Genomic DNA, 18,933 nt, shown 5'->3' on the forward strand with positions numbered 1-18,933 from the left:
GACAAATAGAGATGCACATACATATATCATGATGACTACTATGAGATTTAATTAGGGCATTACGACAAATAACATAGACCGCTATCCAGCATGCATCTATGCCTAAAAAGTCCACCTTCGGATTAGCATCCGCACCCCTTCCAGTATTAAGTTGCAAACAACAGACAATTGCATTAAGTACTGCACATAATGTAATCAACACAAATATCCTTAGACAAAGCATCGATGTTTTATCCCTAGTGCCAACAGCACATCCACAACCTTAGAACTTTCTGTCACTGTCCCAGATTCAATGGAGGCATGAACCCACTATCGAGCATAAATACTCCCTCTTGGAGTCACAAGTATCAACTTGGCCAGAGCCTCTACTAGCAACGGAGAGCATGCAAGAACATAAATGACACATATATGATAGATTGATAATCAACTTGACGTAGTATTCAATATTCATCGGATCCCAACAAACGCAACATGTAGCATTACAAATAGATGATCTTGATCATGATAGGCAGCTCACAAGATCTAAACATGATAGCACAAGAGGAGAAGACAACCATCTAGCTACTGCTATGGACCCATAGTCCAAAGATGAACTACTCACGCATCAGTCCGGAGGCGGGCATGGTGATGTAGAGCCCTCCGGTGATGATTCCCCTCTCCGGCAGAGTGCCGGAGGCAATCTCCTGAATCCCCCGAGATGGGATTGGCGGCGGCGGCGTCTCTGGAACTTTTCTCGTATCGTGGCTCTCGGTAATAGGGTTTTCGCGACGGAGAGATTATATAGGCGAAGGGGCAGAGTCGGGAGGCGCCCGAGGGACCCACCCCATAGGGTGGTGCGCTCCTCTCTTGGCCGCGCCGCCACGTGGTGTGGCCACCTCGTGGGCCCTCTCCGTCTCTCCTTCGGTGTTCTGGAACCCTCCGAGGAAAATAGGAAGTTCGGCTTTTGTTTCGTCCAATTCCGACAATATTTCAGGTGTAGGATTTCTGAAACCAAAAACAGCAGAAAACAGGAACTGGCGCTTCGGCATCTTGTTAATAGGTTAGTGCCGGAAAATGCATCAAAATGATATAAAGTGTATATAAAACATGTGAGTATTGTCATAAAACTAGCATGGAACATAAGAAATTATAGATACGTTTGAGACGTATCAAGCATCCCCAAGCTTAGTTCCTACTCGCCCTCGAGTAGGTAAACGATAACAAGGATAATTTCTGAAGTGACATGCTACTATCATAATCTTGATCAATACTATTGTAAAGCATATGAAGTGAATGAAGTGATTCGAAGCAATAGTAAAGATAATGACTGAACAACTGAATCATATAGCAAAGACTATTCATGAATAGTACTTTCAAGACAAGTTAACTCATCAAGCAATAGATTCTTAATAGAAGGTTTTGAAGCAACACAAAGGATGATTAAGTTTCAGCAATTGCTTTCAACTTGTAACATGTATATCTCATGGATAGTTGTCAACATAAAGCAATATAACAAGTACAATAAGTAAACATGTAAGAATTAATGTACACAGTTGACACAAGTGTTTGCTTCTAAGATAGAAAGAAGTAGGTAAACTGACTCAACATAAAGTAAAAGAAAGGCCCTTCGCAGAGGGAAGCATGGATTACTCATGTGCTAGAGCTTTTTATTTTGAAAACATGGAAACAATTTTGTCAAAAGGTAGTAATAATTCATATGTGTTATGCATAAGACCTCTTATAAGTTGCAAGCCTCATGCATCGAATACCAATAGTGCTCGCACCTCGTCCTAATTAGCTCGGATTTCCATGGATTATCATTGCATTACATATGTTTCTACCAAGTGTCACAAAGGGGTACCTCTATGCCACCTGTACAAAGGTCCAAGGAGATAGATCACATTTGATTTCTCAGTTTTGATAGATCTCAACTTGAGGACATCCATACCGGGACAACATAGAAAACAGATAATGGACTCCTCTTTAATGCTTAAGCATTCAACAATAGATAATATTCTCATAAGAGATTGAGGTTTAATGTCCAAACTGAAACTTCCACCATGATACATGGCTTTGGTTGGCGGCCCAATGTTCTTCTCTAACAATATGCATACTCAAACCATTTAATCATGATAAATCACCCTTACTTCAGACAAGACGAACATGCATAGCAACTCACATGATATTCAACAAAGGTGTAAAAGTTGATGGCGTCCCCAGAAACATGGTTACCGCTCAACAAGCAACTTATAAGAAATAAGATACATAAGCGACATATTCAATACCACAATAGTTTTTAAGCTATTTTCCCATGAGCTATGTATTGCAAAGACAAGGAATGAAATTTTAAAGGTATCACACAAGCAATTTACTTTGGAATGGCAGAGAAATACCACATAGTAGGTAGTTATGGTGGACACAAATGGCATGAGTTTTGGCTCAAGGTTTTTGGATGCACGAGAAGCATTTCCTCTCAGTACAAGGCTTTGGCTAGCAAGGTTGTTTGAAGCAAACACAAGTATGAACCGGTACAACAAAACTTACATAAGAACATATTGCAAGTATTATAAGACTCTACACTGTCTCCTTGTTGCTCAAACATTTTTACCAGAAAATCTCTAGACCTTAGAGAGATCAATCATGCAATCCAAATTTCAACAAGCTCTACAGTAGTTCTCCACTAATAGGTTTAAACTACATGATGCAAAAGCTTAAACATGATCTATGAGAGCTCAAAACCATTGCCAAGTATCAAATTATTCAAGACCATATACCATTTACCACATGAAGCATTTTCTGTTTCCAACCAAATAGCAATCAATGAAGCGGTTTTCAACTCCGCCATGAACATTAAAGATAGAGCTAAGAACACCAGTGTTCATATGAAAAAGCGGAGCGTGTCTCTCTCCACCACAATGAATGCTAGGATCCGATTTTATTAAAAAAAACAAAAACAAACAGACGCTCCAAGTAAAGCACATAAGATGTGACGGAATAAAAATATAGTTTCACTAGAGGTGACCTGATAAGTTGTCGATGAAGAAGGGGATGCCTTGGGCATCCCCAAGCTTAGATGCTTGAGTCTTCTTGAAATATGCAGGGATGAACCACGGGGGCATCCCCAAGCTTAGACTTTTCACTCTTTTTGATCATAGTATATCTCCCTCCTCTCTTGACCCTTGAAAACTTCCTCCACACCAAACTCAAAGCAAACTCATTAGAGGGTTAGTGCATAATCAAAAATTCACTTGTTCAGAGGGGACACAATCATTCTTAACACTTCTGGACATTACCCAAAGCTACTGAAAGTTAATGGAACAAAGAAATCCACTCAACACAGTAAAAGAGCAATGCGAAATAAAAGGCAGAATCTGTCTAAACAGAACAGTCCGTAAAGACGAATTTTTTAGAGGCACTTAACAGGCTCAGATGAAAAAGCTCAAAACTAATTAAAGTTGCGTACATATCTGAGGATCACGCATGAATTTTTGCAGCATTTTACGAGTTTCCTACATAGAGATCTACTCAAATTCGTGACAGGTAAAAATCTGTTTCTGCGCAGGAATCCAAATCTAGTATCAACTTTACTATCAGAGACTTTACTTGGCACAGCAATATGATAAGGAGAGGTTGCTACAGTAGTAACAACTTCCAAGACAAAACAAAACAGTAATAAAAACATACATGGGTTATCTCCCAAGAAGTGCTTTTCTTTAACGCCTTTCAGCTAGGCGCAGAAAGTGCAAATCAAGTATTATCAAGAGAAGAAGCGTCAACATCATAATTTGTTCTAATAATAGAATCAAAAGGCAACTTCATTCTCTTTCTAGGGAAGTGTTCCATACCTTTCTTAAGAGGGAACTGATACTTAATATTTCCTTCCTTCATATCAATAATAGCACCAACAGTTCGAAGAAAGGGTCTTCCCAAAATAATAGGACAAGATGCATTGCATTCGATATCCATGACAACAAAATCAACGGGGACAAGGTTATTGTTAACCGTAATGTGAACATTATCAATCCTCCCCAAAGGTTTCTTTATAGAATTATCAGCAAGATTAACATCCAAATAACAATTTTTCAATGGTGGCAAGTCAAGCATATCATAGAGTTTCTTAGGCATAACAGAAATACTTGCACCAAGATCACATAAAGCATTACAATCAAAATCATTGACCTTCATTTAAATGATGGGCTCCCAACCATCTTCCAACTTCCTAGGAATAGAAGCTTCAAGTTTTAATTTCTCTTCTCTAGCTTTAATGAGAGCATTTGTAATATTTTTTGTAAAGGCCAAATTTATAGCACTAGCATTAGGACTTCTAGCAAGTTTTTGTAAGAACTTAATAACTTCAGAGATATGACAACTATCAAAATCTAAACCATTATGATCTAAAGAATTCTGAAAAAATTCAGCACTTTTATCACAAATAGTTTCAACAGTTTCAGGCAATTTTGCACGCTTTGTACTAGGAGTAGAAACATTGCCAACACCAATTATTTTACCATTGATAGTAGGAGGTTTAGCAACATGTGAAGCATCAACATTACTAGTGGTGGTAATAGTTCAAACTTTAGCTACATTATTCTCTTTAGCAAGTTTTTCTTCTTTTTCTTCTCTTTCCCACCTAGCATGCAATTCAGCCATCAATCTAATATTATCATTAATTCGAACTTGTATAGCGTTTGCTGTAGCAAATGACTTAATATCTTTATCTTCATTAGGCATAACTTTTAATTTTAAAAGATCAACATCAGCAGCAAGACTATCAACCTTAGAAGCAAGAATATCAATTTTACCAAGCTTTTCTTCAACAGATTTATTAAAAGCAGTTTGTGTACTAATAAATTCTTTAAGCATGGCTTCAAGACCAGAGGGTGTACTCCTACTATTGTTGTAAGAATTACCATAAGAATTACCATAACCATTATTAGAAGGATATGGCCTATAGTTGTTACCAAAATTAGTCCTATAAGCATTGTTGTTGAAATTACTATTTTTAATGAAATTCACATCAACATGCTCTTCTTGAGCAACCAATGAAGCTAAAGGAACATTATTAGGATCAACATTAGATCTACCATTAATAAGCATACACATAATAACATCAATCTTATCACTCAAAGAAGAGGTTTCTTCAACAGAATTTACCTTCTTACCTTGAGGAGTCCTTTCGATGTGCCATTCAGAGTAGTTGATCATCATATCAACAAGAAGTTTTGTTGCGGCACCCAAAGTGATGGACATAAAAGTACCTCCAGCAGCTGAATCCAATAGGTTCCTCGAAGAAAAATTTAATCCTGCATAGAAGGTTTGGATGATCATCCAAGTAGTTAGTCCATGGATTGGGCAATTCTTTACCAAAGATTTCATTCTTTCCCATGCTTGGGCAACATGTTCATTATCCAATTACTTAAAATTCATAATGCTACTTCTCAAAGATATAATTTTAGCAGGATGATAATATCTACCAATGAAAGCATCTTTACATTTAGTCCATGAATCAATACTATTCTTAGGCAAAGATAGCAACCAATCTTTAGCTCTTCCTCTTAAGGAGAAAGGAAACAATTTCAGTTTTATAATATCCCCATCTACATCCTTATACTTTTGCATTTCACAAAGTTCAACAAAATTATTAAGATGGGCAGTGATGGCGTGTAACTCACACGTTCGTTGGGAACCCCAAGAGGAAGGTATGATGCGCACAGCAGCAAGTTTTCCCTCAGAAAGAAACCAAGGTTTATCGAACCAGGAGGAGCCAAGAAGCACGTTGAAGGTTGATGGCGGCGGGATGTAGTGCGGCGCAACACCAGGGATTCCGGCGCCAACGTGGAACCTGCACAACACAACCAAAGTACTTTGCCCCAACGAAACAGTGAGGTTGTCAATCTCACCGGCTTGCTGTAACAAAGGATTAACCGTATTGTGTGGAAGATGATTGTTTGCAGAAAATAGTAAAACAAGTATTGCAGTAGATTGTATGCGATGTAAAGAATAGGACCGGGGTCCACAGTTCACTAGAGGTGTCTCTCCCATAAGATAAAAGCATGTTGGGTGAACAAATTACAGTCGGGCAATTGACAAATAGAGAGGGCATAACAATGCACATACATGTCATGATAAATATAGTGAGATTTAATTGGGCATTACGACAAAGTACATAGACCGCTATCCAGCATGCATCTATGCCTAAAAAGTCCACCTTCAGGTTATCATCCGAACCCCTTCCAGTATTAAGTTGCAAAACAACAGACAATTGCATTAAGTATGGTGCGTAATGTAATCAATAACTACATCCTTAGACATAGCATCAATGTTTTATCCCTAGTGGCAACAGCACATCCACAACCTTAGAACTTTCTGTCACTGTCCCAGATTCAATGGAGGCATGAACCCACTATCGAGCATAAATACTCCCTCTTGGAGTTAAGAGCAAAAACTTGGCCAGAGCCTCTACTAATAACGGAGAGCATGCAAGATCATAAACAACACATAGGTAATAACTTGATAATTAACATAACATAGTATTCTCTATCCATCGGATCCCGACAAACACAACATATAGTATTACAGATAGATGATCTTGATCATGTTAGGCAGCTCACAAGATCCAACAATGAAGCACAATGAGGAGAAGACAACCATCTAGCTACTGCTATGGACCCATAGTCCAGGGGTGAACTACTCACTCATCACTCCGGAGGCGACCATGGCGGTGAAGAGTCCTCCGGGAGATGAATCCCCTCTCCGGCAGGGTGCCGGAGGAGATCTCCAGAATCCCCCGAGATGGGATTGGCGGCGGCGGCGTCTCAGTAAGGTTTTCCGTATCGTGGCTCTCGGTACTGGGGGTTTCGCGACGAAGGCTATTTGTAGGCGGAAGGGCAGGTCAGGGGGCCACACGAGGGGCCCACACTATAGGTCGGCGCGGCCAGGGCTTGGGCCGCGCCGCCCTATAGTCTGGCCACCTCGTGGCCCCACTTCGTCTCCTCTTCGGTCTTCTGGAAGCTTCGTGGCAAAATAGGACCCTGGGCGTTGATTTCGTCCAATTCCGAGAATATTTCGTTACTAGGATTTCTGAAACCAAAAACAACAGAAAACAAAGAATCGGCTCTTCGGCATCTTGTTAATAGGTTAGTTCCAGAAAATGCACGAATATGACATAAAGTGTGCATAAAACATGTAGATATCATCAATAATGTGGCATGGAACACAAGAAATTATCGATACGTCGGAGACGTATCAGCATCCCCAAGCTTAGTTCTGCTCGTCCCGAGCAGGTAAAACGATAACAAAGATAATTTCTGGAGTGACATGCCATCATAACCTTGATCATACTATTTGTAAACATATGTAATGAATGCAGCGATCAAAACAATGGTAATGACATGAGTAAACAAGTGAATCATAAAGCAAAGACTTTTCATGAATAGTACTTCAAGACAAGCATCAATAAGTCTTGCATAAGAGTTAACTCATAAAGCAATAAATCAAAGTAAAGGTATTGAAGCAACACAAAAGAAGATTAAGTTTTAGCGGTTGCTTTCAACTTATAACATGTATATCTCATGGATAATTGTCAACATATAGTAATATAATAAGTGCAATATGCAAGTATGTAGGAATCAATGCACAGTTCACACAAGTGTTTGCTTCTTGAGGTGGAGAGAAATAGGTGAACTGACTCAACATAAAAGTAAAAAGAATGGTCCTTCAAAGAGGAAAGCATCGATTGCTATATTTGTGCTAGAGCTTTTATTTTGAAAACATGAAACAATTTTGTCAACGGTAGTAATAAAGCATATGAGTTATGTAAATTATATCTTACAAGTTGCAAGCCTCATGCATAGTATACTAATAGTGCCCGCACCTTGTCCTAATTAGCTTGGACTACCGGATCATCGCAATACACATGTTTTAACCAAGTGTCACAATGGGGTACCTCCATGCCGCCTGTACAAAGGTCTAAGGAGAAAGCTCGCATTTTGGATTTCTCGCTTTTGATTATTCTCAACTTAGACATCCATACCGGGACAACATGGACAACAGATAATGGACTCCTCTTTAATGCATAAGCATGTGGCAACAATTATTATTCTCATATGAGATTGAGGATATATGTCCAAAACTGAAACTTCCACCATGAATCATGGCTTTAGTTAGCGGCCCAATGTTCTTCTCTAACAATATGTATGCTCCAACCATTAAGGTGGTAGATCTCTCTTACTTCAGACAAGACGGACATGCATAGCAACTCACATGATATTCAACAAAGAATAGTTGATGGCGTCCCCAGAAACATGGTTATCGCACAACAAGCAACTTAATAAGAGATAAAGTGCATAAGTACATATTCAATACCACAATAGTTTTTAAGCTATTTGTCCCATGAGCTATATATTGCAAAGGCGAATGATGGAATTTTAAAGGTAGCACTCAAGCAATTTACTTTAGAATGGCGGAGAAATACCATGTAGTAGGTAGGTATGGTGGACACAAATGGCATAGTGGTTGGCTCAAGGATTTTGGATGCATGAGAAGTATTCCCTCTCGATACAAGGTATAGGCTAGCAAGGCTATTTGAAACAAACACAAGGATGAACTGGTGCAGCAAAACTCACATAAAAGACATATTGTAAACATTATAAGAATCTACACCGTCTTCCTTGTTGTTCAAAACTCAATACTAGATATTATCTAGACTTTAGAGAGACCAAATATGCAAACCAAATTAGCAAGCTCTAGGTGTTTCTTCATTAATGGGTGCAAAGTATATGATGCAAGAGCTTAAACATGAGCACAACAATTGCCAAGTATCAAATTATTCAAAACATTTTAGAATTACTACATGTAGCATTTTCCAATTCCAACCATATAACAATTTAACGAAGAAGAAACTTCGCCATGAATACTATGAGTAAAGCCTAAGGACATATTTGTCCATATGCAACAGCGGAGCGTGTCTCTCTCCCATACAGTGAATGCTAGGATCCATTTATTCAAACAAAAACAAAAACAAAAACAAACCGACGCTCCAAGCAAAGCACATAAAATGTGACGGAATAAAAATATAGTTTCAGGGGACGAACCTGATAATGTTGTCGATGAAGAAGGGGATGCCTTGGGCATCCCCAAGCTTAGACGCTTGAGTCTTCTTAGAATATGCAGGGGTTAACCACCGGGGCATCCCCAAGCTTAGAGCTTTCACTCTCCTTGATCATATTGCATCATACTCCTCTCTTGATCCTTGAAAACTTCCTCCACACCAAACTCGAAACAACTCATTAGAGGGTTAGTGCACAATAAAAATTAACATGTTCAGAGGTGACACAATCATTCTTAACACTTCTGTACATTGCATAAAGCTACTGGACATTAATGGATCAAAGAAATTCATCCAACATAGCAAAAGAGGCAATGCGAAATAAAAGGCAGAATCTGTCAAAACAGAACAGTTCGTAAAGACGAATTTTAAAATGGCACCAGACTTGCTCAAATGAAAATGCCCAAATTGAATGAAAGTTGCGTACATATCTGAGGATCACGCACGTAAATTGGCTTAATTTTCTGAGCTACCTACAGGGAGGCAGGTCGAAATTCGTGACAGCAAAGAAATCTGAAACTGCGCAGTAATCCAAATCTAGTATGAACTTTACTATCAAAGACTTTACTTGGCACAACAAAACACTAAACTAAGATAAGGAGAGGTTGCTACAGTAGTAAACAACTTCCAAGACACAAAATAAAAACAAAGTACTGTAGTAAAAACCATGGGTTGTCTCCCATAAGCGCTTTTCTTTAACGCCTTTCAGCTAGGCGCAGAAAGTGTAAATCAAGTAACATCAAGAGACGAAGCATCAACATCATAATTTGTTCTAATAATAGAATCATAAGGTAACTTCATTCTCTTTCTAGGGAAGTGTTCCATACCTTTCTTGAGAGGAAATTGATATTTAATATTACCTTCCTTCATATCAATAGTAGCACCAACGGTTCGAAGAAAAGGTCTTCCCAATATAATGGGGCAAGATGCATTGCATTCAATATCCAAGACAACAAAATCAACGGGGACAAGGTTATTGTTAACCATAATATGAACATTATCAACTCTCCCCAAAGGTTTCTTTTTAGCATTATCAGCGAGATTAACATCCAAATAACAATTTTTCAATGGTGCCAAGTCAAGCATATCATAGACTTTCTTAGGCATAACAGAAATACTTGCACCAAGATCACATAAAGCATTACAATCAAAATCATTGACCCTCATTTTAATGATGGGTTCCCAACCATCCTCTAGCTTTCTAGGAATAGAAGTTTCAAGTTTTAGTTTCTCTTCTCTAGCTTTTATGAGAGCATTTGTAATATGTTTTGTGAAAGCCAAGTTTACAGCGCTAGCATTGGGACTCTTAGCAAGTTTTTGTAAGAACTTTATAACTTCAGAGATGTGGCAATCATCAAAAGCTAAATCATTATGAGCTACAGCAATGGGATCATCATCCCCAAGGTTGGAAAAAATTTCAGTAGTTTTATCACAAGCAGTTTCAGCAGTTTTAGCAATTTCAGGTAATTTTGCGCGCTTTGCACTAGGAGTATAAACATTACCAACATCAATTATTTTACCATTGATAGTAGGAGGTGCAGCAACATGTGAGGAATCAACATTACTTGTGGTGGTAATAGTCCAAACTTTAGCTACATTTTTCTCTTTAGCTAGTTTTTCATTTTCTTCTCTATCCCACCTAGCACGCAATTCAGCCATTAATCTTATATTCTCATTAATTCTAACTTGGATGGCATTTGCTGTAGTAACAATTTTGTTTTCAATATCCCTATTAGGCATAACTTTCGATTTCAAAAGATCAACATCAGAGGCAAGACTATCAACCTTAGAAGCAAGAATATCAATTTTATTGAGTTTTTCCTCAACAGATTTGTTAAAGGCAGTTTGTGTACTAATAAATTCTTTAAGCATAGCTTCAAGTCCAGGGGGTGTGTTCCTATTATTATTGTAAGAATTCCCATAAGAATTAGCATAACCGTTACCATTATTATAAGGATATGGCCTATAGTTATTACTAGAATTGTTCCGATAAGCATTGTTGTTGAAATTATTATTTTTAATGAAGTTTACATCAACATGTTCTTCTTGGGCAACCAATGAAGCTAACGGAACATTATTAGGATCAACATTAGTCCTATCATTCACAAGCATAGACATAATAGCATCAATCTTATCATTCAAGGAAGAGGATTCTTCAACAGAATTTACCTTCTTACCTTGTGGAGCTCTTTCCGTGTGCCATTCAGAGTAATTAATCATCATATTATCAAGGAGCTTTGTTGCTTCACCAAGAGTGATGGACATAAAGGTACCTCCAGCAGCTGAATCCAATAAATTCCGCGAAGAAAAATTTAGTCCTGCATAGAAGGTTTGGATGATCATCCAAGTAGTCAGTCCATGGGTTGGGCAATTTTTAACCAAAGATTTCATTCTTTCCCATGCTTGTGCAACATGCTCAGTATCTAATTGTTTAAAATTCATTATGCTACTCCTCAAAGATATAATTTTAGCAGGTGGATAATATCTACCAATAAAAGCATCCTTGCATTTAGTCCAGGAATCAATACTATTCTTAGGCAGAGATAGCAACCAATCTTTAGCTCTTCCTCTTAATGAGAAAGGAAACAATTTTAATTTTATAATGTCACCATCTACATCTTTATATTTTTAAATTTCACACAATTCAACAAAATTATTAAGATGGGCAGCAGCATCATCAGAACTAACACCAGAAAATTGCTCTCTCATAACAAGATTCAGTAAAGCAGGTTTAATTTCAAAGAATTCTGCTGTAGTAGCAGGTGGAGCAATAGGTGTGCATAGGAAATCATTATTATTTGTGGTTATGAAGTCACACAACTTAGTGTTTTCAGGAGTACCCATTTTAGCAACAGTAAATAAAGCAAACTAGATAAAGTAAATGCAAATAACTAATTTTTTTGTGTTTTTGATATAGAGAACAAGGCAGTAAATAAAGTAAAGCTAGTAACTAATTTTTTTGTGTTTTGATATAATGCAGCAAACAAAGTAGTAAATAAAATAAAGCAAGACAAAAACAAAGTAAAGAGATTGGGAAGTGGAGACTCCCCTTGCATCGTGTCTTGATCTCCCCGGCAACGGCGCCAGAAAAAGAGCTTGATGGCGTGTAACTCACACGTTCGTTGGGAACCCCAAGAGGAAGGTATGATGCGCACAGCAGCAAGTTTTCCCTCAGAAAGAAACCAGGGTTTATCGAACTAGGAGGAGCCAAGAAGCACGTTGAAGGTTGATGGCGGCGGGATGTAGTGCGGCGCAACACCAGGGATTCCGGCGCCAACGTGGAACCTACACAACACAACCAAAGTACTTTGCCCCAACGAAACAGTGAGGTTGTCAATCTCATTGGCTTGCTGTAACAAAGGATTAACCGTATTGTGTGGAAGATGATTGTTTGCAGAAAACAGTAAAACAAGTATTGCAGTAGATTGTATGCGATGTAAAGAATAGGACCGGGATCCACAGTTCACTAGAGGTGTCTCTCCCATAAGATAAAAGCATGTTGGGTGAACAAATTACAGTCGGGCAATTGATAAATAGAGAGGGCATAACAATGCACATACATGTCATGATAAATATAGTGAGATTTAATTGGGCATTACGACAAAGTACATAGACCGCTATCCAGCATGCATCTATGCCTAAAAAGTCCACCTTCATGTTATCATCCGAACCCCTTCCAGTATTAAGTTGCAAAACAACAGACAATTGCATTAAGTATGGTGCGTAATGTAATCAATAACTACATCCTTAGACATAGCATCAATGTTTTATCCCTAGTGGCAACAGCACATCCACAACCTTAGAACTTTCTGTCACTGTCCCAGATTCAATGGAGGCATGAACCCACTATCGAGCATAAATACTCCCTCTTGGAGTTAAGAGCAAAAACTTGGCCAGAGCCTCTACTAATAACGGAGATCATGCAAGATCATAAACAACACATAGGTAATAACTTGATAATTAACATAACATAGTATTCTCTATCCATCGGATCCCGACAAACACAACATATAGTATTACAGATAGATGATCTTGATCATGTTAAGCAGCTCACAAGATCCAACAATGAAGCACAATGAGGAGAAGACAACCATCTAGCTACTGCTATGGACCCATAGTCCAGGGGGGACCTACTCACTCATCACTCCGAGGCGACCATGGCGGTGAAGAGTCCTCCGGGAGATGAATCCCCTCTCCGGCAGGGTGCCGGAGGAGATCTCCAGAATCCCCCGAGATGGGATTGGCGGCGGCGGCGTCTCAGTAAGGTTTTCCGTATCGTGGCTCTCGGTACTGGGGGTTTCGCGATGAAGGCTATTTGTAGGCGGAAGGGCAGGTCAGGGGGCCACACGAGGGGCCCACACTATAGGTCGGCGCGGCCAGGGCTTGGGCCGCGCCGCCCTATAGTCTGGCCACCTCGTGGCCCCACTTCGTCTCCTCTTCGGTCTTCTGGAAGCTTCGTGGCAAAATAGGACCCTGGGCGTTGATTTCGTCCAATTCCGAGAATATTTCGTTACTAGGATTTCTGAAACCAAAAACAGCAGAAAACAGCAACTGGCTCTTCGGCATCTTGTTAATAGGTTAGTTCCAGAAAATGCACGAATATGACATAAAGTGTGCATAAAACATGTAGATATCATCAATAATGTGGCATGGAACACAAAAAATAATCGATACGTCGGAGACGTATCAGGCAGCAGCATCATCAGTACTAACACCAGAAAATTGCTTTCTCACAACAAGATTTAGTAAAGCAGGTTTAATTTCATAAAATTCTGCTGTAGTAGCAGGTGGAGCAATAGGAGTGCATATAAAATCATTATTATTGGTGGTAGTGAAGTCACACAACTTAGTGTTCTCAGGAGTATTCATTTTAACAGTAATAAAGACAAGTAAAACAAACTAAATAAAGTAAAGTAAAACAAGTAACTAATTTTTTGTGTGTTTTTGATATAAGAGGCAAACAAGAAGCAAAATAAAGTAAAGTAAAGCAAGTAACTATTTTTTTGTGTTTTTGATATAAAGAAAGCAAACAAAACAGAAAATAAAATAAAGTAAAGCAAGACAAAAAACAAAGTAAAGAGATTGGATGTGAGAGACTCCCCTTGCAGCGTGTCTTGATCTCCCCGGCAACGGCGCCAGAAAAATTGCTTGATGGCGCGTGAAGCACACGTCTGTTGGGAACCCCAAGAGGAAGGTGTGATGCGTATAGCAGCAAGTTTTCCATCAGTAAGAAACCAAGGTTATCGAACCAGTAGGAGATGAAGGCCACGTGAAGGTTGTTGGTGAAGGAGTGTAGTGCGGCGCAACACCAGGGATTCCGGCGCCAACGTGGAACCTGCACAACACAATCACAGTACTTTGCCCCAACTTAACAGTGAGGTTGTCAATCTTACCGGCTTGCTGTAAACAAAGGATTAAACGTATGGCGTGGAGAATGATGTTTGCTTGTAGAAAACAATAGAGAACAGAGATTGCAGTAGATTGTATTTCAGATGTAAAAGAATGAACCGGGGTCCACAGTTCACTAGTGGTGTCTCTCCAATAAGATAACTAGCATGTTGGGTGAACAAATTACAGTTGGGCAATTGACAAATAGAGATGCACATAAATATATCATGATGACTATGAGATTTAATTAGGGCATTACGACAAATAACATAGACCGCTATCCAGTATGCATCTATGCCTAAAAAGTCCACCTTCGGGTTAGCATCCGCACCCCTTCCTGTATTAAGTTGCAAACAACAGACAATTGCATTAAGTACTGCGCGTAATGTAATCAACACAAATATCCTTAGACAAAGCATCGATGTTTTATCCCTAGTGGCAACAGCACATCCACAACCTTAGAACTTTCTGTCACCGTCCCAGATTCAATGGAGGCATGAACCCACTATCGAGCATAAATACTCCCTCTTGGAGTCACAAGTATCAACTTGGCCAGAGCCTCTACTAGCAACGGAGAGCATGCAAGAACATAAATAACACATATATGATAGATTGATAATCAACTTGACATAGTATTCAATATTCATCGGATCCCAACAAACGCAACATGTAGCATTATAAATAGATGATCTTGATCATGATAGGCAGCTCACAAGATCTAAACATGATAGCACAAGAGGAGAAGACAACCATCTAGCTACTGCTATGGACCCATAGTCCAAGGATGGACTACTCGCGCATCAGTCCGGAGGCGGGCATGGTGATGTAGAGCCCTCCGGTGATGATTCCCCTCTCCGGCAGAGTACCGGAGGCGATCTCCTGAATCCCCCGAGATGGGATTGGCGGCGGCGGCGTCTCTGGAACTTTTCTCGTATCGTGGCTCTCGGTAATAGGGTTTTCGCGACGGAGAGATTATATAGGCGAAGGGGCAGAGTCAGGAGGCGCCCGAGAGGCCCACCCCATAGGGCGGCGCGCCCCCCCTCTTGGCCGCGCCGCCACATGGTGTGGCCACCTCGTGGGCCCTCTCCGTCTCTCCTTCGGTGTTCTGGAACCCTCCGAGGAAAATAGGAAGTTCGGCTTTTGTTTCGTCCAATTCTGAGAATATTTCGTGTATAGGATTTCTGAAACCAAAAACAGCAGAAAACAGGAACTGGCGCTTCGGCATCTTGTTAATAGGTTAGTGCCGGAAAATGCATCAAAATGATATAAAATGTATATAAAACATGTGAGTATTGTCATAAAACTAGCATGGAACATAAGAAATTATAGATACGTTTGAGACGTATCACGCGCCACCTTGACGGACAACGGCACCCTGTGCGTCCGCTTCGCCTTCTTGGTGCCGCTGCCGGATGCCTCGAAGTTGTTCTTCTTCTTCTTCTTCCCTATGGTGATACGGTAGCGCGCGGCGGTGAGGGGCAGGAGTGGAGTTGTTCGTGGTGTGGGCAATGTCGCGCACTCGCATTCATGGGACACGGTGCCATTGATGACGTCGCAGAAGCCCAGCCGTTGCCCGCCAGTACGTGTGTAGAAGAGGCAGCCGCGACATTGATGGCGAAGGCTGCGACGCAGACGTAGAAGCGATACCCGCAGTAGTAATGCACTCGATATATCCCTAAGCCTCGCTACCAGGCGGGCCCGGTGGAAATCGAGCGGTTACTTGGGGTGTCCGCGCAGCGTCCGCCGCGACGCCCCAGACGCAAATATACGCCGTGTTTGCGTCGCTGCGGATGGTCCGATCACTATGTGTCGCAAGTTCCTGAGACATTTTTGACCCGCGCGAACGTAAATCGACGTCGTCGCTCCGTTTGGAGATGCCCTAAGTTTTACTAGCGTCATTGAGGTGAGCGCGTGAAATCATATGGGCGAGAGAAAGTTAAAAGGCAGAGAACCTATGGATATGCATGCAGGCGACAGGGAATCCTAAAATGTTGCTGCTGGCCATCACGATTTTTGGTGAGCTCCACCCACATGGCCACGAGCAAACAGCTTCAAGCTTTCCTCTCCTGGGATTCCTGCTCTGATCGGAAAACGGACAGCTGGCGACCCGGCTGATCCGCGCGAGCGATCAGCCGGCTGACGCTTAGCGTTTGCCATATAAATACCGACTAATCAGCTCTCACTACAACACCAAATTACTACTCAGAAGAAGAAGCACAGCACTGACACACAATGGCGTCCTCCTCCGTCCTGCGCGTCCTCTCTCTGTTTCTCCTCGTGGCCGCCACCCACGCCGCCCAGTTCACCATCACCAACAAGTGCCAGTTCACCGTGTGGGCGGCGGCCGTGCCGTCCGGCGGGGGGCAGCAGCTCGACCCGGGGCAGGAGTGGCAGATCGACGTGCCGGCGGGCACGACGGGCGGGCGTGTGTGGGCGCGCACGGGGTGCAGCTTCGACGGCGCCGGCAACGGGCGGTGCGAGACGGGCGACTGCGGCGGCGTGCTGCAGTGCACGCAGTACGGGCAGGCGCCCAACACGCTGGCCGAGTTCGGGCTGAACCAGTACGAGGGCCAGGACTTCATCGACATCTCCGTCATCGATGGCTTCAACGTGCCCCTGGACTTCCTGCCCGCCGACGGCACGGTCGGCTGCCCCAAGGGCTGGCCGCGCTGCGACGCCGACATCACGGCGCAGTGCCCCGCCAAGTTCCAGGCCCCTGGAGGGTGCAACAACGCGTGCACGGTGTTCAAGGAGGACCAGTACTGCTGCACCGGGTCGGCGGCCAACAGCTGCGGGCCGACGGACTACTCGAGGTTCTTCAAGGGGCAGTGCCCGGACGCCTACAGCTACCCCAAGGACGACGCGACCAGCATCTACACTTGCCCCGGCGGCACCAACTACCAGGTCATCTTCTGCCCGTGAGCTAACGAGCGAAACACGACCAGGCATGGTACTATGGAACATGCACACATATATAGTTGGACGAGATAAGAATAAGTACTCCCTCCGAGTCCGTAAAAAGATGTTTAAAATGTATTTAAATTAAAATATATATCTATGCCCTAAAATGTGTCTAGACGCATCCAAAATCAGATAAATTTTTGACATGCTTTTATAAACAAAGGTGGTACTTCATATGAGTAATGAAACTTTTCGATGCGCAGATCTCTCATCGCGATATGACGTGCCAAGATATACCACGGATAAATTACTTTCTATTCATTTTATCATAAGAGAGGTTCTATCCTCTTCAAAAAGAATCGAAAAACTGCAATTAGATAGGGAAATCTTGAATATCAGAGGTGCGCAAAGGGCACCTTTACACTTTTTGACTTTTTATTTTTGATATCTCTCAAATTATATAATATCTCGATTTGATTTTTCTGCAAGTCACTCAAAAATAACAAATGGAATGAAGGAAAAATAGTTTAGAATTTTTTGCAATTTAAAATTTCAAATTATTTTCAAATTCAAATTAAATTCGTGAAACATATATAATTATATATACATAATGACATAAAATCCAAAATATTTTTACAATATTCTTGTTATGTTTAAGTGATATGCAAAATTTCAATGATACGAGCATGGAGGCCTATGTGGAGCCCAGACTCCACCAGCTTAATTGTCCTAGTTTATGTAATGGTCATATGTGGGCCAATTAAGGTTTTTATTGATTTGAGTCAGTTTGGTTTGGGCCTGTCCAAACCAAGTTAGGGAGGCCCACTAGGGCTGGCCGGCCACCACCCCCTCATATAAGGTCGAGGGGCGGCTAGGGTTTGGGATAGACAAGTTTAGACTAAAGTTTAGGGTTTTCCCCATTGTGTGTGTTCACGTGTATCATTCCTCCGGAGGTATGGCGCTGTCGTTTATCTATTATATCCGCTGCGAAGATTCTTGTGTTCACCAAAAATTATCTAAGCTCAAGGTTTGAGGCGTATCGTTCATCGATCCGTTGCTTGCTGGATTCGTTCCCTATTCTCCAGGCTGCGTTCATCGCGTTGTTGGGAGATTCTATCTACACGGGTTCTCGCTGTGAAAGATCGGGCAACACTCCGAGAGGATCAGTTGGGAGTCCCCCCTTATCAGGTGGTATTAGATTTCTGGGTTGCTCACGGCGAGGTTTTTGTTGATCGATCTCTTTGGATCGGTTTGCATCGGAGAAGATTGGTTCTAGATCGGTGGAGCTTGGCTCTCGGTCGAAGGAGGTTGAGTTGGAGGAAGTTTGGAGCTGTTTTGGCGAAGTTTCTCCATTGTTTCGGGTAGTTTCTGCGGCCAGAATTGCGAATTTTTCGAGTTGGAATCGGGGAAGAAGATGGCTTTTCGGACCCCGTCCGGCGCACGATCCGGTCAACTGGCCCCACAACTGGACTGGCCAGCCCAGAACCCGGTCGGATCGGCCCTAAAACTGGCCGGCCCGGTCAAAATCGGCTCTCAGGCCGGTGCCAGCCGGAGTGCTG

The 18,933-nt window shown here is 41.6% G+C and overlaps 1 protein-coding gene across 1 annotated transcript; it reads left to right on the top strand.

Annotated features, from left to right (window-relative positions):
* Window positions 1-16,685: 16,685 nt before the first annotated feature.
* LOC127293574 (alpha-amylase/trypsin inhibitor) lies at window positions 16,686-17,480 on the top strand. The gene has a single exon (XM_051323209.2). The coding sequence runs from the start codon at window positions 16,706-16,708 to the stop codon at window positions 17,393-17,395; it is 690 nt and encodes a 229-aa protein (XP_051179169.1). The 5' UTR covers window positions 16,686-16,705; the 3' UTR covers window positions 17,396-17,480.
* Window positions 17,481-18,933: the final 1,453 nt, after the last annotated feature.

This window comes from Lolium perenne, chromosome 4 (genome assembly GCF_019359855.2).
Source record: "Lolium perenne isolate Kyuss_39 chromosome 4, Kyuss_2.0, whole genome shotgun sequence".
NCBI classification, from domain to species: domain Eukaryota; kingdom Viridiplantae; phylum Streptophyta; class Magnoliopsida; order Poales; family Poaceae; genus Lolium; species Lolium perenne.